Raw genomic sequence first — 18,847 nt, 5'->3', positions numbered from 1 at the left:
TTTTGAATATACCGGTAAAGTCGTTCCGGAAATTTTCCGGATATTTACCGGTATCACTGTGTGAAAGGGGCTAATGTAGCGAGCACGTAAGCGGCAACGTTGCCTTTAAAAAAATACAACGTTGTGCGGACATCGCTACAACGTAAATGTGTTTGTTGGGCAGTGACTTGCGACCCATTCCTCGGAGGTGGTTATAAATATACAGATGTTGCGCACACAATAATATAGGCCTATATAAACATGAGCTTATCAACAGCACAAAAAAGTGCAATAACCATAGGCTATAATTGATGTAGTAATTTATTAATTTGTTTATTTTAATATTAACCTCACCTAATGAGACTGATGGGCACAATGTTTTCAGCACATATCTATTCTTGGTTTAATTTTGGAGACCACCACTCGGAGAGCGTCCTCAATGTTCAACTGTGGCCTCTATTCATTTTTTAATCTGTTTGATTGCTATACCGGTGTCAAAGTCACTATTGCTGTGTTGTTACTCTAACATACCAATCATATGAAAAACTATTAGGTCTGATGACTTTTTATTTGCATGTTGTTGCTTTTTATGTAAAAATTAACCACTATTTTTTATCTTCTGTGGGTTATGAGTAAAATATGGTAATTTTAACAGTTTATTAAAATATTTAGACATTTGGAAATCACCAAGCGACCCCCTGTTATTTTCATGCGACCGCTAGGAGGTCCACTTTTGGAACCACTTTTTTACTGTATAGCTGTGGAACCAGTGTGGAACTATTGGAACTAGGGGTCCTGAGAGTGCTACAGCACCCCCTGCCGGCAGCTAGAAAATATAAGGTGATATGCATAGGTAATATGACAAAAAAAAATTTTTCAACACGTTTTCGGTTTTCCATCTTCATTCACTAAATTCTTCAGAATAAAATATATTTTTACACGTCGTCAAATGTGGTTTAAACAAAGAATGTATTTCAGAAGGTAAGCTGGTGTGAGTGATGTGACTATTCTAATATTAAAAATATTCAATAACGAAACTACAAAATCCCGCTCGGCAGAAATTTCCTGATAAAGTGCTCCAACAGCAACCATTTTAGATTACTAAATTGAGTATTTACAGTGTATTCAGATGATAGAATTTGTGTTTTTTCAGGGGTGGAAATGGGTCAACACTTTAAAAATATATTTAGTTCAATATTTTTTAATTGCTGTAAAATATTTCTAATAAACATTTCTAACATTTCATTTTGTGATGAATGACACAAATGCACAGAAGAAGGCAGAAAACAGGGAAAGCTGCTGTTTGGCCAACATCACCAAGGTCCTCGGTGTGTAAACATCCGTAAACAGCAGTCTGTAAGAGTGACTGAAACCGAGTGAAATGACTCACTTTTCAGTTGCGCAAAACCAGGTAACCAAGAGGAGAAGCCGAGCTACCAAAACACAAATATGGTCAAACAAGTGGTAACGACAGTATGTTTCGTTCTTTTTCACCTCGTTATAAGTTACTGGGCTTTTATGTCCTCATGCAGCCTCCACTCATCCACAAAACCCAGCATACCAACGATCGCCAGGTATTTTGGCACCAAAGGCCGCTATGAGGACGTTAACTCGTGGTTAATCAACGATATTTTAGCCATAAACAAATCCCTCGTAACGCTGCCGTCCTCGAAATGCAGCGAGATTCATTTAACGGCTATAATCAGGCACGGGACGAGGTTCCCGACCACCAAAAACATCCAGAAGATGCGAGAATTTTACGATTTGGTGAAGCTTAACGCGACGGGCGACTTAACCAGTTTGTCAGAAATCAAGTCTCAGTGGAAGATGTGGTACTCGGATGAGATGGACGGCAGACTGGTGGAAAAAGGCCGTGAAGATCACAAGCACCTGGCGCAGAGACTTATCAAATGGTTTCCCTCTTTGCTGAATGGGGAAAATGTGCATGGCAAACGTGTGAAACTGATCACCAGCTCCAAGCACAGGTGTGTGAACAGTACCATCGCTTTCAGAGAGGGACTAATGACAGGACTCAAAATAACAGGTAATGCATACGGATCCTGAATCATCTGCATGCCACATTGTCAAATCAGTGTTTCCCAGCATGAACGTGTTTAAATCGCTCTATAATCTGATTCTGAGCTTTTATATATCATTTTCCGCAATGTTTCTCATCAACAGAAATAAATTCAATAAAGAGAAAATGAAGATTTGCTTGACTTTATTGCAGTTAACACTTTTTCTGTTACACCTGTTTTGTTTCATGCTTTAAGAAGCATCTGAAATACATCCCTTTAATCTCAGTTGCTTTTAAAAAAGCAATGGTATTTTATGAGGAGCAAATGCTTTTGTTTTCTTCACGGCCACGTATATAAATATTTGTAATTTGGTGTGGACACCAAACCAAAACATCTTGTCTTTGACCCATTTGTACAATCATTGATATCACTACTGTTTTGTCACTTGCTGGACATTAATGTGTATGCAATTAGGGCAGACACAGCATTTAGAATGAAACAACATTTGAAATAGTCAAGTTTCATTTACCACCAATACCATGAGGAAGCATTTACAAATTTGATCAAAAATATGCTTGTGGATCTTCAACAATCCCACCAAGCATTTTTTACTTGACTAAATTCATTAAAGGCTTTTCTTAGACGTCCAAGATTTTCACTGACAGCCGAAACATATACACTACCTGACAAAAGTCTTTACTATATTCCCAGTTGTAAAAGCAATAAATAATAACTTGACTTTAGATTGATCATTTGGAAAAGTGGCAGAAGGTAGATTTTTCCGATGAATCATCTGTTGATCTGCATCCCAATCATCACAAATACTGCATAAGACCCAATGGAACCCACACCCAAGATTCTCACTAAAATCAGTCAAATTTGGTGAAAAAAAAATCAAGTTTTGGGGTTACATTCAGTGTGGGGGGAGCGAGAGATCTGCAGAGTGGATGGAAACTTCAACAGCCTGAGGTATCAAAACATTTGTGTTGTCCATTACATTACAAACCACAGGAGAGGGCAAATTCTTCAGCAGGATAGCGCTCATTCCTGAAGTTCCTGAAAGCAAAGAAGGTGCTCAGAGATTGGCCAGCTCAGTCATGAGACATGAACATTATTAAGAATGTCTGGAGTAAGATGGAGGAGGCATTGAAGATGAATCTACAGAATCTTGATGAACTCTGTGAGTCCTGCAAGAACACTTTCTTTGTCATTCCAGATGACTGTTAAGTTATTTGAGTCACAGCAGAGATGTATGGATGCAGTCGTCCATGCTCATGGGAGTCATACACAATATTAATTATTTTTCCACTGCACCATGACTTTATATTCTATATAGGACAATAATTCTTCTAAGAGACAAGACTTTTGTCGAAGCAAAGTCAGACCTTACTGTCCTAATTAAATTATTAAAAATCAAGCCATGATCATATTTTAATTCAGTAAAATAAGCGTAATCCTGACACCTTTGCCTTTCATATAAGCCACTTCTGATATCAAATGATCAACCAGAAATCAAGTTATTATTTGTTGTTCCTAAAACTTGGATAGGTGACAAGACTTTTGTCAGGTAGTGTACTACACTATATATTATATGCAGTTCACATCTAAACAAAAAAACTTGTTGGTAAACATGTAGCCAAATGCACAAGATAAAAGATTTTGATTCATTAATTTTCTGATTAAATCATAGTTATACGAAGCAGCATGTTTCAAGTAAAAAATTTTTCTTCAACTTTTTTTGTTTTTTCAGCAGTTGAGTTGGAGCCTGAATTGAATGATGCTTTAATGCGTTACTTTGACCAGTGTGAGCGGTTTGTGAAAGAAGTGGAGAACAACAAGAGTGCCTTGGAAGAAGTGAAGCTTTTTAATGAAGGCCCCGAGATGAAGAGAGTGATGGAGAAAATGGCTGACAGGCTGGATGTCCCTTACTCCAGCATCAATGATGGTCAGTCACAAACACCCAAACAAAACCGAATACAAAGTCTAACTGTACATTGGGGAACCTTCTGATGTGGGTTTGTGGGAAGAGCTGTTGTGTTGTCCCCAATTTCAGAATAGATGTGGCAAATTCAGTTCCCTGTAAATGCTACACTCATGCAACCACAACCACAAAACTTTCCACATCAGTATATTATTACTCGCTCTTTCTTCCCAAATTCTTGTCAGGCCAACCTCAGTACAGTTGTAAAATAAACATTTTTAATTGCAAAACTGAAGACAGAACTTATCTCATACCTCCGGCGTTGTTTGTCTTTTTAGATATTCAACTGCAATGATTATACTGTAAAACTTCATGCAAATGAGCTTAGAGATTCTTGAGGGAATCTGTATAGTTTGATGTCAGGTATTTGCGAGTCAGTTTTGTGTCCGATTTGAGAAAAATATCAAATCCATTAATCAAATTAGTCAACAGCTCTGACCCTTGAAAGTTTAGAATTTAGCATGCTTTGCAAGCAGATTGCTAATCTGTTGGAAAACAAAATGTATCCACAGGCATAGTTTACATTTGCAGCATTCAGTTCCAAAAGTTTGTTTATACTGAGCAAGATTTGTTAAAAAAAGAATATAAACACTCTTAAGATGCAGTTAAATTCCAGAGGTTGCAGTCCATTTATTTAGTCTATGTGCACTATAATGCAGAATTCATCCAATAATAAAAAAGGCTGTCAACTGATATCTGACTTACTTTAAGACCACCAAGAGATTAATTTTTTTGTTCAGTAGAGTATTAAACAAGATTTTTAGCTCAAATGGGTAAAAATAATACCCCTGGCTCCTGACGATACATTAGGGTCCTTTGATTGGTTATAACAATGTAAATAACGCTCAAATTCTTGCACAGATATTTGCTTCATAAGACTTCATCGTTTGTATTTTGAATTTTTCCTTTATTTTTTTATTTGTTATTTAAAAGTGCTGTATGTAAGTTTTTGATTCATCTAAAGTATAAAAAGACCATATGTTTGGAGAACAATGATTAGTGAGATATTCTTGTTTATTTGAAAAACAATGCTGAAGTCAGATATTTTGCTTTAAAAATGCCCGTCACGTGCTGGAACACTGTCTTTGTTTTGGCCATTTTAACCCACCCATTGCCAGTGAAGCCAATTATATTTCAGCACCCCGGGTTGCCTTGATGGAAAACAGCGTATTTCATTCATTCATAAAGGCATTTATTTATTTTCAACATCTGAGGTAAACTATCTGCTGCTGCCTTCTGTAGTATGGCAATAAATGTCATGTAAAATGGCATTCAAACTCATTATAATAGCATTTAACACTGAACAAAGCACATGTGGTGTACCCAGGTCAGTCTTCTGTTGTTCAGTTCAGCTGCAAGAAATAGAAGCCATTTCTAATATATCAATTCGGTGTTGGTTAGAACAAAAACTCCATTCAATATAGAAAATATTACTTATTTCGCGTGGCATTGGTTTTATGTAATACATGATTTAAATCAGCCTTTAGGTTTGATTGTCAGACTCACTCCTGTTGGCCCTCGTTCTGGCAACCTGCTCTTTCGTTTGTTTTGATCCAGGAATGCAATACCTTGTTCAACCACTGGGTGTCAAATTTACATACTGCACCTTTAAAATGAAAACTGTTGGATTGTATTTTATTGTATGTTAAAAAGACTTGCTTTGTATCAAAATATGGAACAATATGCTGAAAATGCAAGCTATGTTTACAGATTTTTTTTTCTTTGGCTACATTTTATTGTCTAACAGAATAGCAATAAGCTTACAATGCTTTTAAATAAGATTATCTGTTTAAAATGATTGGAAACAGTTTAAGAATGGCTGTCGATTTGAAATTGATCAATTTCTTAGTTAAGAAAGCAAGAAAAGCATTCTACAGAGCAGATGAAGCAGGTTTTACTTGGAGAGTTTAAAGGTCAGGGTTGCTCTCTTGGTCTGCTGTGTCAACAGTTGGATATCAATGAACAGAGTAAGAGTTCATGAGAGGGAAAAAATTTGCATATTGAATGTACTGCAATTTTTAGTATAGCCAATAGATGGCAGACTTTGAACCAACAATAGAATAAAGATTTTCATGCCTTTGGAAAAATATCCAGATTTTGTCTATATATATATATATATATATATATATATATATATATATATATATATATATATATATATATATATATATATATATATATATATATATATATATATATATATATATATATATAGGCGGTCCATCCCGCTGTGGCGACCCCGGATTAATAAAGTGACTAAGCTGACAAGAGACAAGAAAATGAATGAATATATATATATATATATATATATATATATATATATATATATATATATATATATATATATATATATATATATATATATATATATATATATATATATATATATATATATATATATATATATATTTATTTATATATATATATATATATATATATATATATATATATATATATATATATATATATAATTTTTTTTTTTTCCTAAAAGGCATACATTTTACTGTCTAATGCCTCAGCTAATGAGACTTTATATTTACTTTGCAGATTCAGTGGAAGCAGCGTTTTACCTGTGTGCATATGAATTTGCCATTCTTAGTGTGAACTCACCATGGTGCCAACTCTTTGATGAAGTAGATGCGCAGGTACTGGAACTGAGCAGTTTTTCCTGTTTGTCCACATTTGATCTAGAAAATCTTCTTTAAACATATCAAGATTTCTTCTTTAGCTTGGTAATGAAAACTTACATAATATCAAATTTCATAAATCATACAAATAATAATAATTTTTAAAAATGGTTTGTCGTAGTACAGTCTTGGTAAGCACGAGACTTCATACAAAAACATTTAAACAACTTACCTACCCTAATTTTTTAAAAAGGAATAATATTAGTCTAATTCATGTTAGTTTGATAACTTGCTTTAAATGTTACTGTACAGCTTTATGAATAAAAAAAAAATTGCCATCCACAAGTAAAATACACAGAATAAACATATTTATATCCCTCTAGTAATATCTGAAATTATACTATGCCTTTGGGAAGATGATGATTTGGCAACATTATTAGCCTTTATTTGAGAATTAAACCATTATTTCTGGTCATGTTGTTGTGTTGCAGCATGATATTAAACAGCTTTAGCTTTTCTCTTTGTTAATCTACAGTCCACATTTCATCCTGACATAGCAAAAAAAAAAAAAAAAGCAAAAACAGTCATGACAGCTTTGTAATTTTACTACAATGGACAAACTGAAATATTTACATAGCTGAAGTATCCATACCCTTAACCCAGTTGACTTAGCTTTGCGAGTGAATACAGCCTCGAGTGTTTTTGGGTATTATGTGACAACAAGCTTCTCTCAGGTTGGATAGAGGATGATGATCAGGCAATTTTCAAGTTTCTCCAGAAATGTTTGATTGAGTCCATGTCTAAAGACGTTCACATAGTCATCCTTAAGCCACTTCTGCATTATGTTGGCTGTGTTTAAGACGATTGTCATATTGGAAGATGAATTTTCAGCTTAGTCTGTGGTTCTGAGCACTACGAATGAGGGTTATTAAAGAGACAGTCCACCCTAAAATCTAAATTCTGACATCATTTACTTGTTTCAGACATTTATGGGTTTCTTTTTTCTGTTGAACACAAAATATGATGTGAAAATGTTGGAAACCTGTAATCATTGACTTCTATAGTCTTTTTCCTACTATGCAACTCAATGGTTACAGGTTTTTAGCTTTCTTTAAAGTATCTTTATTGTTTAACAGAAGAAACGAAACTTACTTAAATAGTCAGTAAATGCATAAATAGTCAGTAAATGTTCATTTTTGTGTGAACTATCCCTTTAAGGATATCTTTTGCTGTGTTTAACTGACAGTTGCAACAGTTCCTCTTGTTGACAAACATCCTCAATGCGTGATTCTGCTTAGATCATGCTTCACTGATGGGAATTTATTTTACAGGTGTTGAGAAATGTTTTCTCCAGACATGAGGCTTGATATTGAGATGTTGCTTTTTTGACGATTCCAGGTAGAGTTAGGGTTTATTAGGGTATTTATTATTATTAGGGTATATACTTTAGGGTTTATTATGGTATATTATTCATTTATACACACATTTCAAATGTCTTTACTAAAATGAGCATCGAGTGCTGTCACTCTAGCATAAAGCCCAGATTGGTTGTGTGTTGAAGTGAAGTTTGTCCATCTATAATTTAAGATTCTCTTCTCTTTTTCCTTCACTTTGGTCAATTGGTGAAGTTTGTTTCTTTGCCACTAGCCTGCTTGGTTTGGGAGTTGTGGAGCTGCGCATCAATGCATTTGCTCTTCAGTTTTTGGAGTTCCAGCAGTAAAATTTAAACCACACTGAACTAAACTAAGCTTATCTCTGAAAACTGGACTGACACAGTTTTAATTTACTAGAACTTCTATGTTAAGCTGCTTTGACACAATATACATTGTAAAAGCGCTATAGAAATAAAATTTTAAAAAATAATCACGAAATTCAGCTAGAGTGACTATTTTTATGTTGGTCATTATTTAAAGCAATGTAAAGCCAGAAAGAATACTTTTACCTCATGGTCTGTTTTTTTGACATCAAATGCTGTGTGTCTTTATAATTGAATTTGCCACAAATTGATTACAGTCAAAATAAAGAAACATTTCAGTGATGAGCCAGCAAAACGTAACAGAAAAAGGCTTGAATACTTATAATATGGAATTATTTTAGGAAGATTTATATCAATTCTGCTCAAGGGGGCTTTTGCAAAAGCAAGTTCTTAAGATATTAAGTTATTTTATTTGCCCATCTTAATGTTTCTTTATTCATTTTTACTGGTGTTTACTAATATTTTTATTTTAATATGCGTTATGCTTAAAGGTTAGATAAAGTATTTCCTTGTTTTTTTATTTTAAAATATTACATATTTTTGATAATAATATTTTAATAATAATAATATTTTTCATTTATTTTTAAATATTAATAACTCTCTATTTTTAAGCAAATAACATAAGAACCTAAGTCTTTATACAAAACATTTTAAAAAATCTTACCTACCCTAATTTTTAAAAGGCATCATTTTAGTTTAATCCATGTTAGTGTAGTAACACAGTGGCTCTTTCTAAATGTTACTGTACACTGTCAGTCTACCTGCATATGCCTGAAGGCTCTGTGTTGTGTCTCTGAAGGTGATGGAGTACTCCAATGACCTGAAACAGTACTGGAAACGAAGCTACGGCCATGTTATAAACAGCAAGTCCAGCTGCATCCTCTTCCATGATCTTTTCCATCGGCTTGACCAAATTGTTGACCAGATCAAGTAAGAACATTGTAACCTTTCTCTCATCCTTGCAGAACACATATAAGGAACATATTCCACTTAAATTTTAAATATTTGACTTTTGTTTAACAATGGCATTGGTGGGGAAGTAACTAAAAGTAAGTTTTGTTTCACACAAAAGAGTAGAACAGCTGCATTTACAGCTTTATCAGCTATTAAGGCTGAGAAGTCACTGGAGAGGATCAGACAAAATGCACTGGGAAAAGTTTTGCATGGTTCAGCAGTGAGAGTGAAAACCTAAAGTAGAAGAAAATAGAGTAAAAATATAAGATATCTGGATCTAACTTTTTAAAGTGGAAGTAATTGTGAAATAGATTTTGTTTTACAAAAAATGAAATAAATTATTACAATTTTATTTTAATGTGAAATGTTTTATTTTACAAAAATTAAAATACAGTAAGAAATTACACAGATGGACAAATACTGATACAGTTACCATGTTTTATATTCTCTTGATTTTTCGACCCGGTATGTTTTAAAATGTACTTATAAATGGAATTACAAATGTATTTTCGATATATTTTTTATATTCAATTTAATCCTGTGATGTCATGGCTGAAGTTTTCATCAGTGAAATCATTCTAATATGCTTAATTTGTGCTAAAAGGCACAGACACTCACACACATTTATCATTTCTATTTTTATCATTTAGAATTTTTCCGCTAATAGAAAGTACGAAAATACATGCATTTACTGTAATTTTTCAATAATTAAATGTGTCCTAACCATTTATGTTAGTGTAACACAATTTCTGTTACACCACATCTGGAAAACCAATATACAAGTACTGAATATATGCTTCGATTAATACTACAAAGAATTAATAAGAGTGTGTGTTTATGATTTAGTAGAATATTTATAGTCACAATAATACATATAAAAATAAAGGAAACAAGTGCATTCAAACAATGTGAACAAACAAGAGTATTTAGTCACATTTCTTATTCATTCATTCATTCATTCATTCATTCATTCATTTCATTCTCTTTTATTCTTGTTTGAAAGTGTGTAATTTTTTATAATTAGATTGTGTATGTAACTGTTTTGATTTATTTGAATACATGTTTTTAATTTACTGTGATTTTTTTTTGTAACATTTTTTATATAATCTCTGTTATGGACAGAAACATTTCTTGACACTGTGTTTTATATATATATATATCGCACTTATGCCATTTTTAAAATGGTATTGTGTGAGACACCAGCGGAGTCTCTACTAATAACAGCAGTGAGCCTTTCACAGATATGAAAATGTGCAGGAAATTTGGGTATTACCTGATCAAAAAATAACTAATATAAAACAAAACATTTACAATGGTTATGTCACTTTGGTTCCAGGCATCACTCAAGGCCATCACAAGAATTGCTTTGACTTTGGCTTTTACACCATTGTTTGATCCCCTCTTTTCTGTATCTGCACGTCAAAACTGTTACTACAGTAAACATAGCTCTAAATCCTAATTGCTTTGTGTATTTGTAACCAAAGCGACAGAGAGAGAGAGAGAGAGAGAGAGAGAGAGAGAGTGTTTGTCTATCCAGTTGTATCTCTATTTAAGAGCAGTCGAGCATAAATAAAAAGTTTGTTAAATTTACACGTATAGCCTAACCAGCATCATACTACAAATACAGCGTCACGTGCACTACACATTACACAGAATACACAGCATCTGAACAGGAACTACTATGATATAATTGTCTTGTGTAATATTTAGAAATCCTCCCATTTATTCTCTTGAGCCTGTTAGACATCCTTTCTGTGTTTGAATGCTATTCTGAAAGTTAAGCAAACTTGGGTGTGGGGGGATGTGTGTCATAAAACTAGATGCATGAGGGGATACATTATTACGTACTGTAGTGTATACGTGTCCTCACACTTGTGTATTTACATTTATGCATTTGGCAGGCACGAGTTGAATACTTGGCAGTGTGTACTGCTTTTTGATTAATGAATTAATGACATAATTTAATTACCCTCCTGCTGTTCAAAACATAATGTCTTGGCTGCTGCTGTTCACATTAAGAAAGTGCTTGATGAGCATTGCTTAATATGTACTATGCACTATTTTATTTAAGGATTTTGGATGTATTCCCTACCGTAAATTTCTTAACATAAAGCTACCTGTTTGATTCATAGTTTAGCCAGCAGCTAGCTCTCTGCAACTCTCACATGGTCGCCCACCGAAGCTAAGCAGGGCTGTGCCTGGTCATTACCTGGATGGGAGACCAGATGGGAAAGCTGGGTTACTGGCGGAAGTGGTGTTAGTGAGGCCACAGGGGACCTCAAACTGCGGTCTGTGTGGGTCCTCCTAATGCCCCAGTGTAGTGAAGGGGACTCCATACTGCTCAGTGAGCACTGTCTTTCGGATGAGATGTTAAACCGAAGTCCAGACTTTCTGTGGTCATTTAAAATACCTTGTATTTTTAACCCCGGCATCCTGTCCAAATTTGACCACTGGCCTCTGTCCATCATGGCCTCCTAACAGTCCCCATATCATAATTGGCTTCATCACTCTATCTCCTCTCCACCAATCACCTGGTGTGTGGTGGCACAATATGGCTGCCATCGCATCATCCAGGTGGATGCTGCACACTGGTGGTGGATGAGGAGATCCCCCCATTGTGTAAAGCGCTTTGAGTATCCAGAAAAAGCGCTATATAAATGTTTAGATATAATTATTATTATTATTATGCTGCTATTCAAGAAGGATTAGATTGTAAATAAAGAAAAAATGTAAATAAAAAATGGCTTTCTTTTTATTGGTATTTAAATCTTTTAACATTTTTTTCCTGACCAAACAGGTTTTCATTTTCATCTTGATGCTTATCCGGCTGTCTTATCATTATTTTTTCTTTACATTTTGTTTTAAAACGTTTTTTAAAAGTTAAATCCATGCAAAAATGAAGAAAACGGACAGGAAGCAAGCAAGATGATACTCCATCAGGTGATAAAATAATGTGAATTGTTAAGAAAGTCCCTGATCAAACTAAATTCTTGGCGGGAATATTCCAGCTGGTATTGTCTAATAACTTTGATAATGGTCAGACTTGGAGTCATTTTTAAATCTGTTTTTCTAATGCGTAGGCAGTGATTTCAGATAGTTTAGTTAAACTGTTGCAACCATAACAAATTAAGAAGTAACTGATGATGAACATTAATTATCAAAAATGATGCACACCTGATGTGGTGATGCTGTCATAACTTCATGGACCAGAGTCAATTATTTTGCTAATACTATAGTTTCTGTACCTTATGTACGTGTTTTATACCTAAATACATGTAATATAATACATAGTATAATAACATGATGATATTTCAAGACATGTCAGGGTTTTGTATTCAAAGTTGTTTTTTATGGCCTTAGCATTTCAATCAGGTTTAGATCAGGACTCTCAGCTGCCATTTTAATATTTTAGCGTTTTCAACTTTACCTTTCTCTTAAACATGGAGATGCTGTATGTCCAGATCACATATTTTCCCTTTTCAATACTGAGCTGGAGAGAAATTTCAGTGGCAGTGTTGAACCACTGAGATTCCACACATTTCCCTGGCCTCCATTTGCCATGAGCATTGTCTTGTCCAGCATGTTCTTTTCATATTCCAAAGGGTCGTTCTTTTGTCCTTCATCTAGACATTTTGCCATTCGAGGGTTTCAGTCAATTTTGAACACCATCAGAGCTGTTAAGTCATTTTACAAGTTAAATAGAGTTTGTCAGATAATTTTTTTACCATCAGATTCACACCATTAACTAGAAGGAATCTTAAAGTGATCTGTAATTATTTTCCCTTTTAAATATCTTAAGTTCTTTACACTTGGGCTCACAATATACAGTATGCAACTCATGTTATATACTCAACTGTAGGACAGCTTCAAATAGGACGAAACGGTGATCTCAACATTTAGAAAATTGCAGTTTGTTTACTTAAATTTGTTGTTGATTCTAGCTTTGCTATTTTAAAATGAATTCATGTACATGATGCTGCCTAAAGCTGTGGTCACAATGTACTTTTAGCTCCTTAGACTTTCATTCATAAGCATGAGAATAGGTCAGACTGGAAACACAAGCTTGTGTGAGAGATTTTGCATGTCGTTGTGATCCAAAGTCCGAGCTTGGTGAACTCTGACCTGTGAATTCGTATTATTAGTGCTTAGGACAAATCAAGATCAAAACGGGATCTCTCCCTGTACAGAAATTTTAAAAATGGAGCAATGGCTCATTTTATCAGTCGCATTATCTTCTTTTATTCTGCCTCTTTTCGCAGCACCATATGAGCAGCGCTCAAACTCCACTGTGTACTGGCGTAATACGGATGATGTGAGGACAACAGTCAAACACGTTTATCTAGCGTTTGACTCTGTCTGAACACTCCCTTAAAACTTTGAATAATATTACTTTGTACTGACATTATCAGACAGCACAGTTCCACCTCCCTCTGTCAGGGCTGCTTAACTGATCAACATTTGAAGTTTTTGTTTGTTCAGCATTTATAACAGGTGATTGATCAGCTTTTAACTGGCTGTGATTATGAGGCAATGACTGACCATGACCTCTTCAGGAAAACTTGCCTAGGCCCGTTTATAATCAGCGTGTTTTATGAATGATTTTATGGCAGCTAGTGTTCATTGCTGATTTCTTCAGTCTGCAGAACATTGTGATTTGCTGGTGAACTCATAGTCTGTCCATTCTCTTTGTGTGTTTTGTGTGTGTGTGTGTGTGTATATATGTATATATATATATGTATGTATGTATGTATGTATGCTCTACAACAACCTTTGGACATGAACAAAAAACCCCCGAACAAAAAACCATGAACAAAAAAAATTAAATATATACACACACACACATATACATATGTATATATATATATGTATATATGTGTGTGTGTGTGTGTGTGTGTGTGTATATATTTAGTTTTTTTTTTTTAGAAATTACCTTTTGTTCATGTCCAAAGGTTGTTGTAGAGCACTCCTCCATAATCATTGGGGGCAAACAGCAGGGAGGGAGGAACTCACAGTGACGTACATGTACCCAGACACACTGTCATTTAATCTGCTGGAAAAAAAACAAATAGTAGTTTGTAATTCAAGTAGTGTGTGGACTTTGTAATGAAAGGACAAGTGCTCTATGAGATAACTGAATAAACCCTGAATGTCATGCGTTTTAAAGCTATTAAATTGTTTGTGTAACTAAATTGACCCTACAGGGTTGCATGCCAGTTTAACCCATATAGACTTTTTTAACTTGTCTAGAAAGTGGGTATATCATGATTAATTTTCTCTTTGGAGTTTGTCATTTCTCCTTGTGATTTTTCTAATTTAGAGTGACACGTGTGCCTAAATTGACAATTTGTTTGGTGGAAATTTTAGGGAAACTTTAGTGTACTTTCATGTTTAAAAACTACATCTTTTTTGTTGTATTTTATCGTATTTTTTATAAAATATAAATTTACATTTGGATTACATTAGATTACATTTAGATTACTTTTATTCAAAGGAACTTTTTTTTAAATAATAATTTTAATAATTTGAAATGTAAAATTATTTAATGCATTTAAAGTATTACTATTTGTTAAAATCATCTATAAAATATTGATTTAAATATATTTTTGTCACAGAGAATTATAAATAAATCTTTACAGTTTTATGTGTTTTTTTATCTAGAGTTTTTTGGTAAATTATATGGAATACAATTTAGCTCAGAAATTGTCTCTCATTATAATAATTATTCATCCATTCATTCATTTTCTTTTTCCTGGCTTAGTCCCTTTATTAATCCGGTGTCGCCACAGCTGAATGAACCGCCAACTTATCCAGCACATGTTTTACCCAGCGGATGCCCTTCCAGCTGCAAAACATCACTGGAAAACTATAACAATCATACCCATTTTTATTTAGGAATGATGCTGTAACATGAAAGTTAAAAAACAAATAAAGGCAAAAGTAAACGAATACCCATAGATCATGGCGATATATTAAGGTCTGAAGTGTAATGAACAGTCTGTGCAAGAAACTTAACATTAGTTGCAACATAATTAATCTTAATCAACAGCCTTTACAAACAGCTCTCTCTTTTTTTGGTCTTTATTTGATAGGACAGTACAGGAAATTAGGGCGGAAACAGGGGGACAGGATCCGAAAAGATCAACAAAGGTTCATTGTGAAAATGGAGCCCTATATACATTTCTGGAGATCGCATGATGTTTTTAAACGAAGGCTACTGGACAGTATGATCTCCCGCTGTTAGCAGTTTGTCCAGTTAGCTCGCCATGTACATCTGCAGACTTCTATTGCAGAGAGGAGTTGACCACGACGATGGGGTTCGAGTCCGGTGAGGAACAGTTCCAGAAAGTGTAGAAGAAAAAACAATCCAAAAAAATAACACAAACAAGTAACAGAATGAGAATGTGGTTAAATCTGAAAACGTGGTAAAATTCACGCGAGGGCTTTTCTTTTTCCGGATTGCTTTTTTAAACCGTAGGCTGGGTTAAGAGAAGGGGGTGGGTGGGTCGATCTGTGCTTTTGAAATCACTATTGGTTGGGTTTAGGGAAGGAGAGAGTGGGTCAGTCGATCGGTCAGCCAAACAGTAGGTCGACAGCAACCTCTGGTGTATTTACGCGAGAAGAGCAGGCGCAAATGTCACTTGCAAGAGAGATTTGAGGACTCAAAAAGTGTACACAGCTACCTCTGGTGGATTCATGAAAACTAAAACTGCAAAAAAAAAAAACCTAGCTCATGTGACATATTTTAATGCACTTCAGAAATGTATACAGTGGTACTTTTCAGGTACTTTTCCTGGTTTGGAAAAGATCCACAAGCAGTAAATTAAACTCGAGACACCCGGATCAATGCTGTGATATACAGTTGAAGTAATAAATTATTGACCCCCCTGTGAATTTTTCTTTTTTCCAAATATTTCCAAATGATGTTTAACAGAGCAAGAGATTTGTCACAGTATATCCTATAATATTTTTTTCTTCTGCTGAAAGTTTTATGTGTTTTATTTCGGCTTAAATAAAAGCAAGTGAATTTTTTTTTAAACCATTGTAAGGTTAATATTAGCCCCCTTAAGCAATATATTTTTTGATTGTTTACAGAACAAAACGTTGTTATAAATTGACTTGCCTTATTACCCTAACTTAACCTAATTAGTCTAGTTTAAGATTATTAGTTAATTTATTATTGATTATTATTAATTTATTAATTGATTACAAGATTAGAGATTCATTTAAGCCTTTAAATTGCACTTTAAGCAGAATACTAGTATTTTGAAAAATATCATCATGGCAAAAGATCATGGCAAAGATAAAAGAAATCAGTTATTAGAAAATGAGTTAGAAAAACTACTAGGTTTAGAAATGTGTTGAAAAATACTTCTTTCTGTTAAACAGAATCTGGGGAAAAAAATTAACTGGGGGGGCTAATAATTCAGGAGGGCTTATAATTCTGATTTCAACTGTATGGCGGCGCACTAACCATGGGCTATCGGCACCAAGTTTACAAACAGGTCTGAGTGTGTTCTTGAGCACAACCCTCCAGTCACACCTTGGCAGTTGCTGTTTTTGATTCTGTGTCTCTTTTCTTTCGTTTCTTCTTTGTCTCTTCTACCTCTCAGCTCAGATGTTCCAGTAACAGAAGCTGTAACAGTGCAGGTTGGTCACGCTGAGACTCTGATCCCTCTCCTCACCCTGCTGGATCTGTTCAAGGATGACGTTCCTCTCAACTCGACTAACTTTAATACCCAGCAGAACAGAGTATTTCGAAGTGGCCGCATCACACCATATGCTGCCAACCTGCTGGTGGTGCTGTATAGATGTCCAGAGGGGATCAGAATTGGAGTGCGACTCAATGAGAAATCTTTGACCTTGCCTGGACTCAGCGAGCCCGTGCCCATGTATGAGGATGTGAAGGAACGCTACAGCTCTCTGCTGGGAGGTTGTGACCAAGAGACTGTGTGTAAAATGAACAGTTCATGAACATAACACAGCAATACAACTCACTAAGGCTGGCTTACTGACACTTTCATAGAAACTAAAACTTTCTAAAACTAAAACTTTAAAGCTAATTTTGTCCCACAGTATTGCTAGCTTATGGAATAGACTAAATTTGTGGACCAATAAAAAAAAGACTGCAGGCAAAAGATAAATCGAATATGACTGGGAAACCAATTTTGACACTTCTAATGCAAAATATATCAGCACTTTAGTAAAGGTCTTTGCGATTTTTAGATATATTTAATTTTGTTTCATGGGTTACATAATTGTAGCTAAATTAGATGTCTGCTGCATTTTTAAATGAAGAACCAGTGATTGTACCCTGTTTACAAGTCTGCATTCAAAATTGCTGGTTTGATGCATCCGTTCTTGCTTACTACACAATTTCTGCTAATGCCTTGGTCAGTGGTATGTAAAATCTATTTAGACCAAAGTTTACTTTTGGCCAACATCTAATTCAATTCAATTGAATTGAATCTAATGTTTGTTTAGTTTTATTTGAAGATCATATATTGTGTGTGTGTGTGTGTGTGTACAGTGTATATATATATATATATATATATATATATTGAAACCTCTAATTCAGCAGCCTGAATTTGCATGCCATTCCGAACATATTAAATGAAGGGACAAAAAGTGAAGGTTACATGTTTGGATACATTTTTTTCTTCTTCTGAAAAGCACATTACATTATTATATATATATATATATATATATATATATATATATATATATATATATATATATATATATATATATATATATATATATATATATATATATATATATATATATATATATATATATATACTGTCCAAAGTGAATATGACATTAGTTGTGCTCATTGTTTAGATCTGAGATTACTTTTGTAAGTGCAATTACTTCGGTTAATCAGGTATGACAAGAAATATCATGGTAACTATTTGGGCAAAAGGTGTGGGAACCTTGAAATAGCTTTATGTGTTACATTTTTGAGTGTCATTTTGTTGTAAAGGTACAATAAACTAGACCTTGGGAGCAAACTGATGTTCACTTGAAGAATTCTTATGTTAAATGAACTGATTGTTAGCAATGTTAATGGCAAAAGCCATGACATGTTGACTTGATGTTGCATTTTCACTGTCGTGCTTGACAAAAATTAATAGAATTAGGACTGTCATCATTTTAAATGGAGAAAATGGTTAAAAAAAAAAATTTTGTCCATGGATTATAACACGTTTGAGCCAAATCTCAAAACTGTGCTGTGGTGTTATTGTTCAATAATACGTATGATAATATTTTATCAAATAAATAGTTTTAAGGTAACAATGAAGTTAAATCACTCAAATTCTGTTTGTAAATTATTATTAAGAGTTTTTTTTCTTAATTTTTCCTGTCATGCCAAGGTACAGTAAAAATTGATAAAAAAATAAAAGAATTAATATTTTCTTAAACATCAAACCTCAAACTACATAAGCATATCTATTTTATTTGTATAGAAGTGTCTTGATAAACATCCAGTAAAATATTATTTACTGTCATCATGGCAAAGATGAAATGAATC

The 18,847-nt window shown here is 34.0% G+C and overlaps 1 protein-coding gene across 2 annotated transcripts; it reads left to right on the top strand.

Moving 5' to 3' along the window:
• Positions 1–1,326: 1,326 nt before the first annotated feature.
• Positions 1,327–18,326, top strand: minpp1a (multiple inositol-polyphosphate phosphatase 1a). 2 transcript variants are annotated; one of them, NM_001077557.2, is given in 5 exon segments: positions 1,327–2,023; positions 3,748–3,942; positions 6,526–6,623; positions 9,161–9,291; positions 16,926–18,326. In NM_001077557.2, coding segments are annotated over 5 exon segments (1,380 nt in total). In that variant the 5' UTR covers positions 1,327–1,428; the 3' UTR covers positions 17,287–18,326.
• The last annotated feature ends 521 nt before the right edge of the window (positions 18,327–18,847 follow it).

Source organism: Danio rerio, chromosome 17, assembly GCF_052040795.2.
Source record: "Danio rerio strain M-AB ecotype USA chromosome 17, GRCz13ab, whole genome shotgun sequence".
Taxonomy (NCBI): Eukaryota; Metazoa; Chordata; class Actinopteri; order Cypriniformes; family Danionidae; genus Danio; species Danio rerio.
The sequence above is the reverse complement of the archived record's forward strand: the minus strand, read 5'-3'. Positions and strand labels throughout refer to the sequence as shown.

Coding starts and splice junctions, on each gene's coding strand:
- minpp1a (XM_087289246.1), top strand. CDS start 1,429: ATGGTCAAACAAGTGGTAACGACAGTATGTTTCGTTCTTTTTCACCTC. Junction 6,624..9,160: donor TTGATGAAGTAGATGCGCAG/GTACTGGAACTG, acceptor GTGTCTCTGAAG/GTGATGGAGTACTCCAATGA. Junction 9,292..16,925: donor CAAATTGTTGACCAGATCAA/GTAAGAACATTG, acceptor TCTACCTCTCAG/CTCAGATGTTCCAGTAACAG.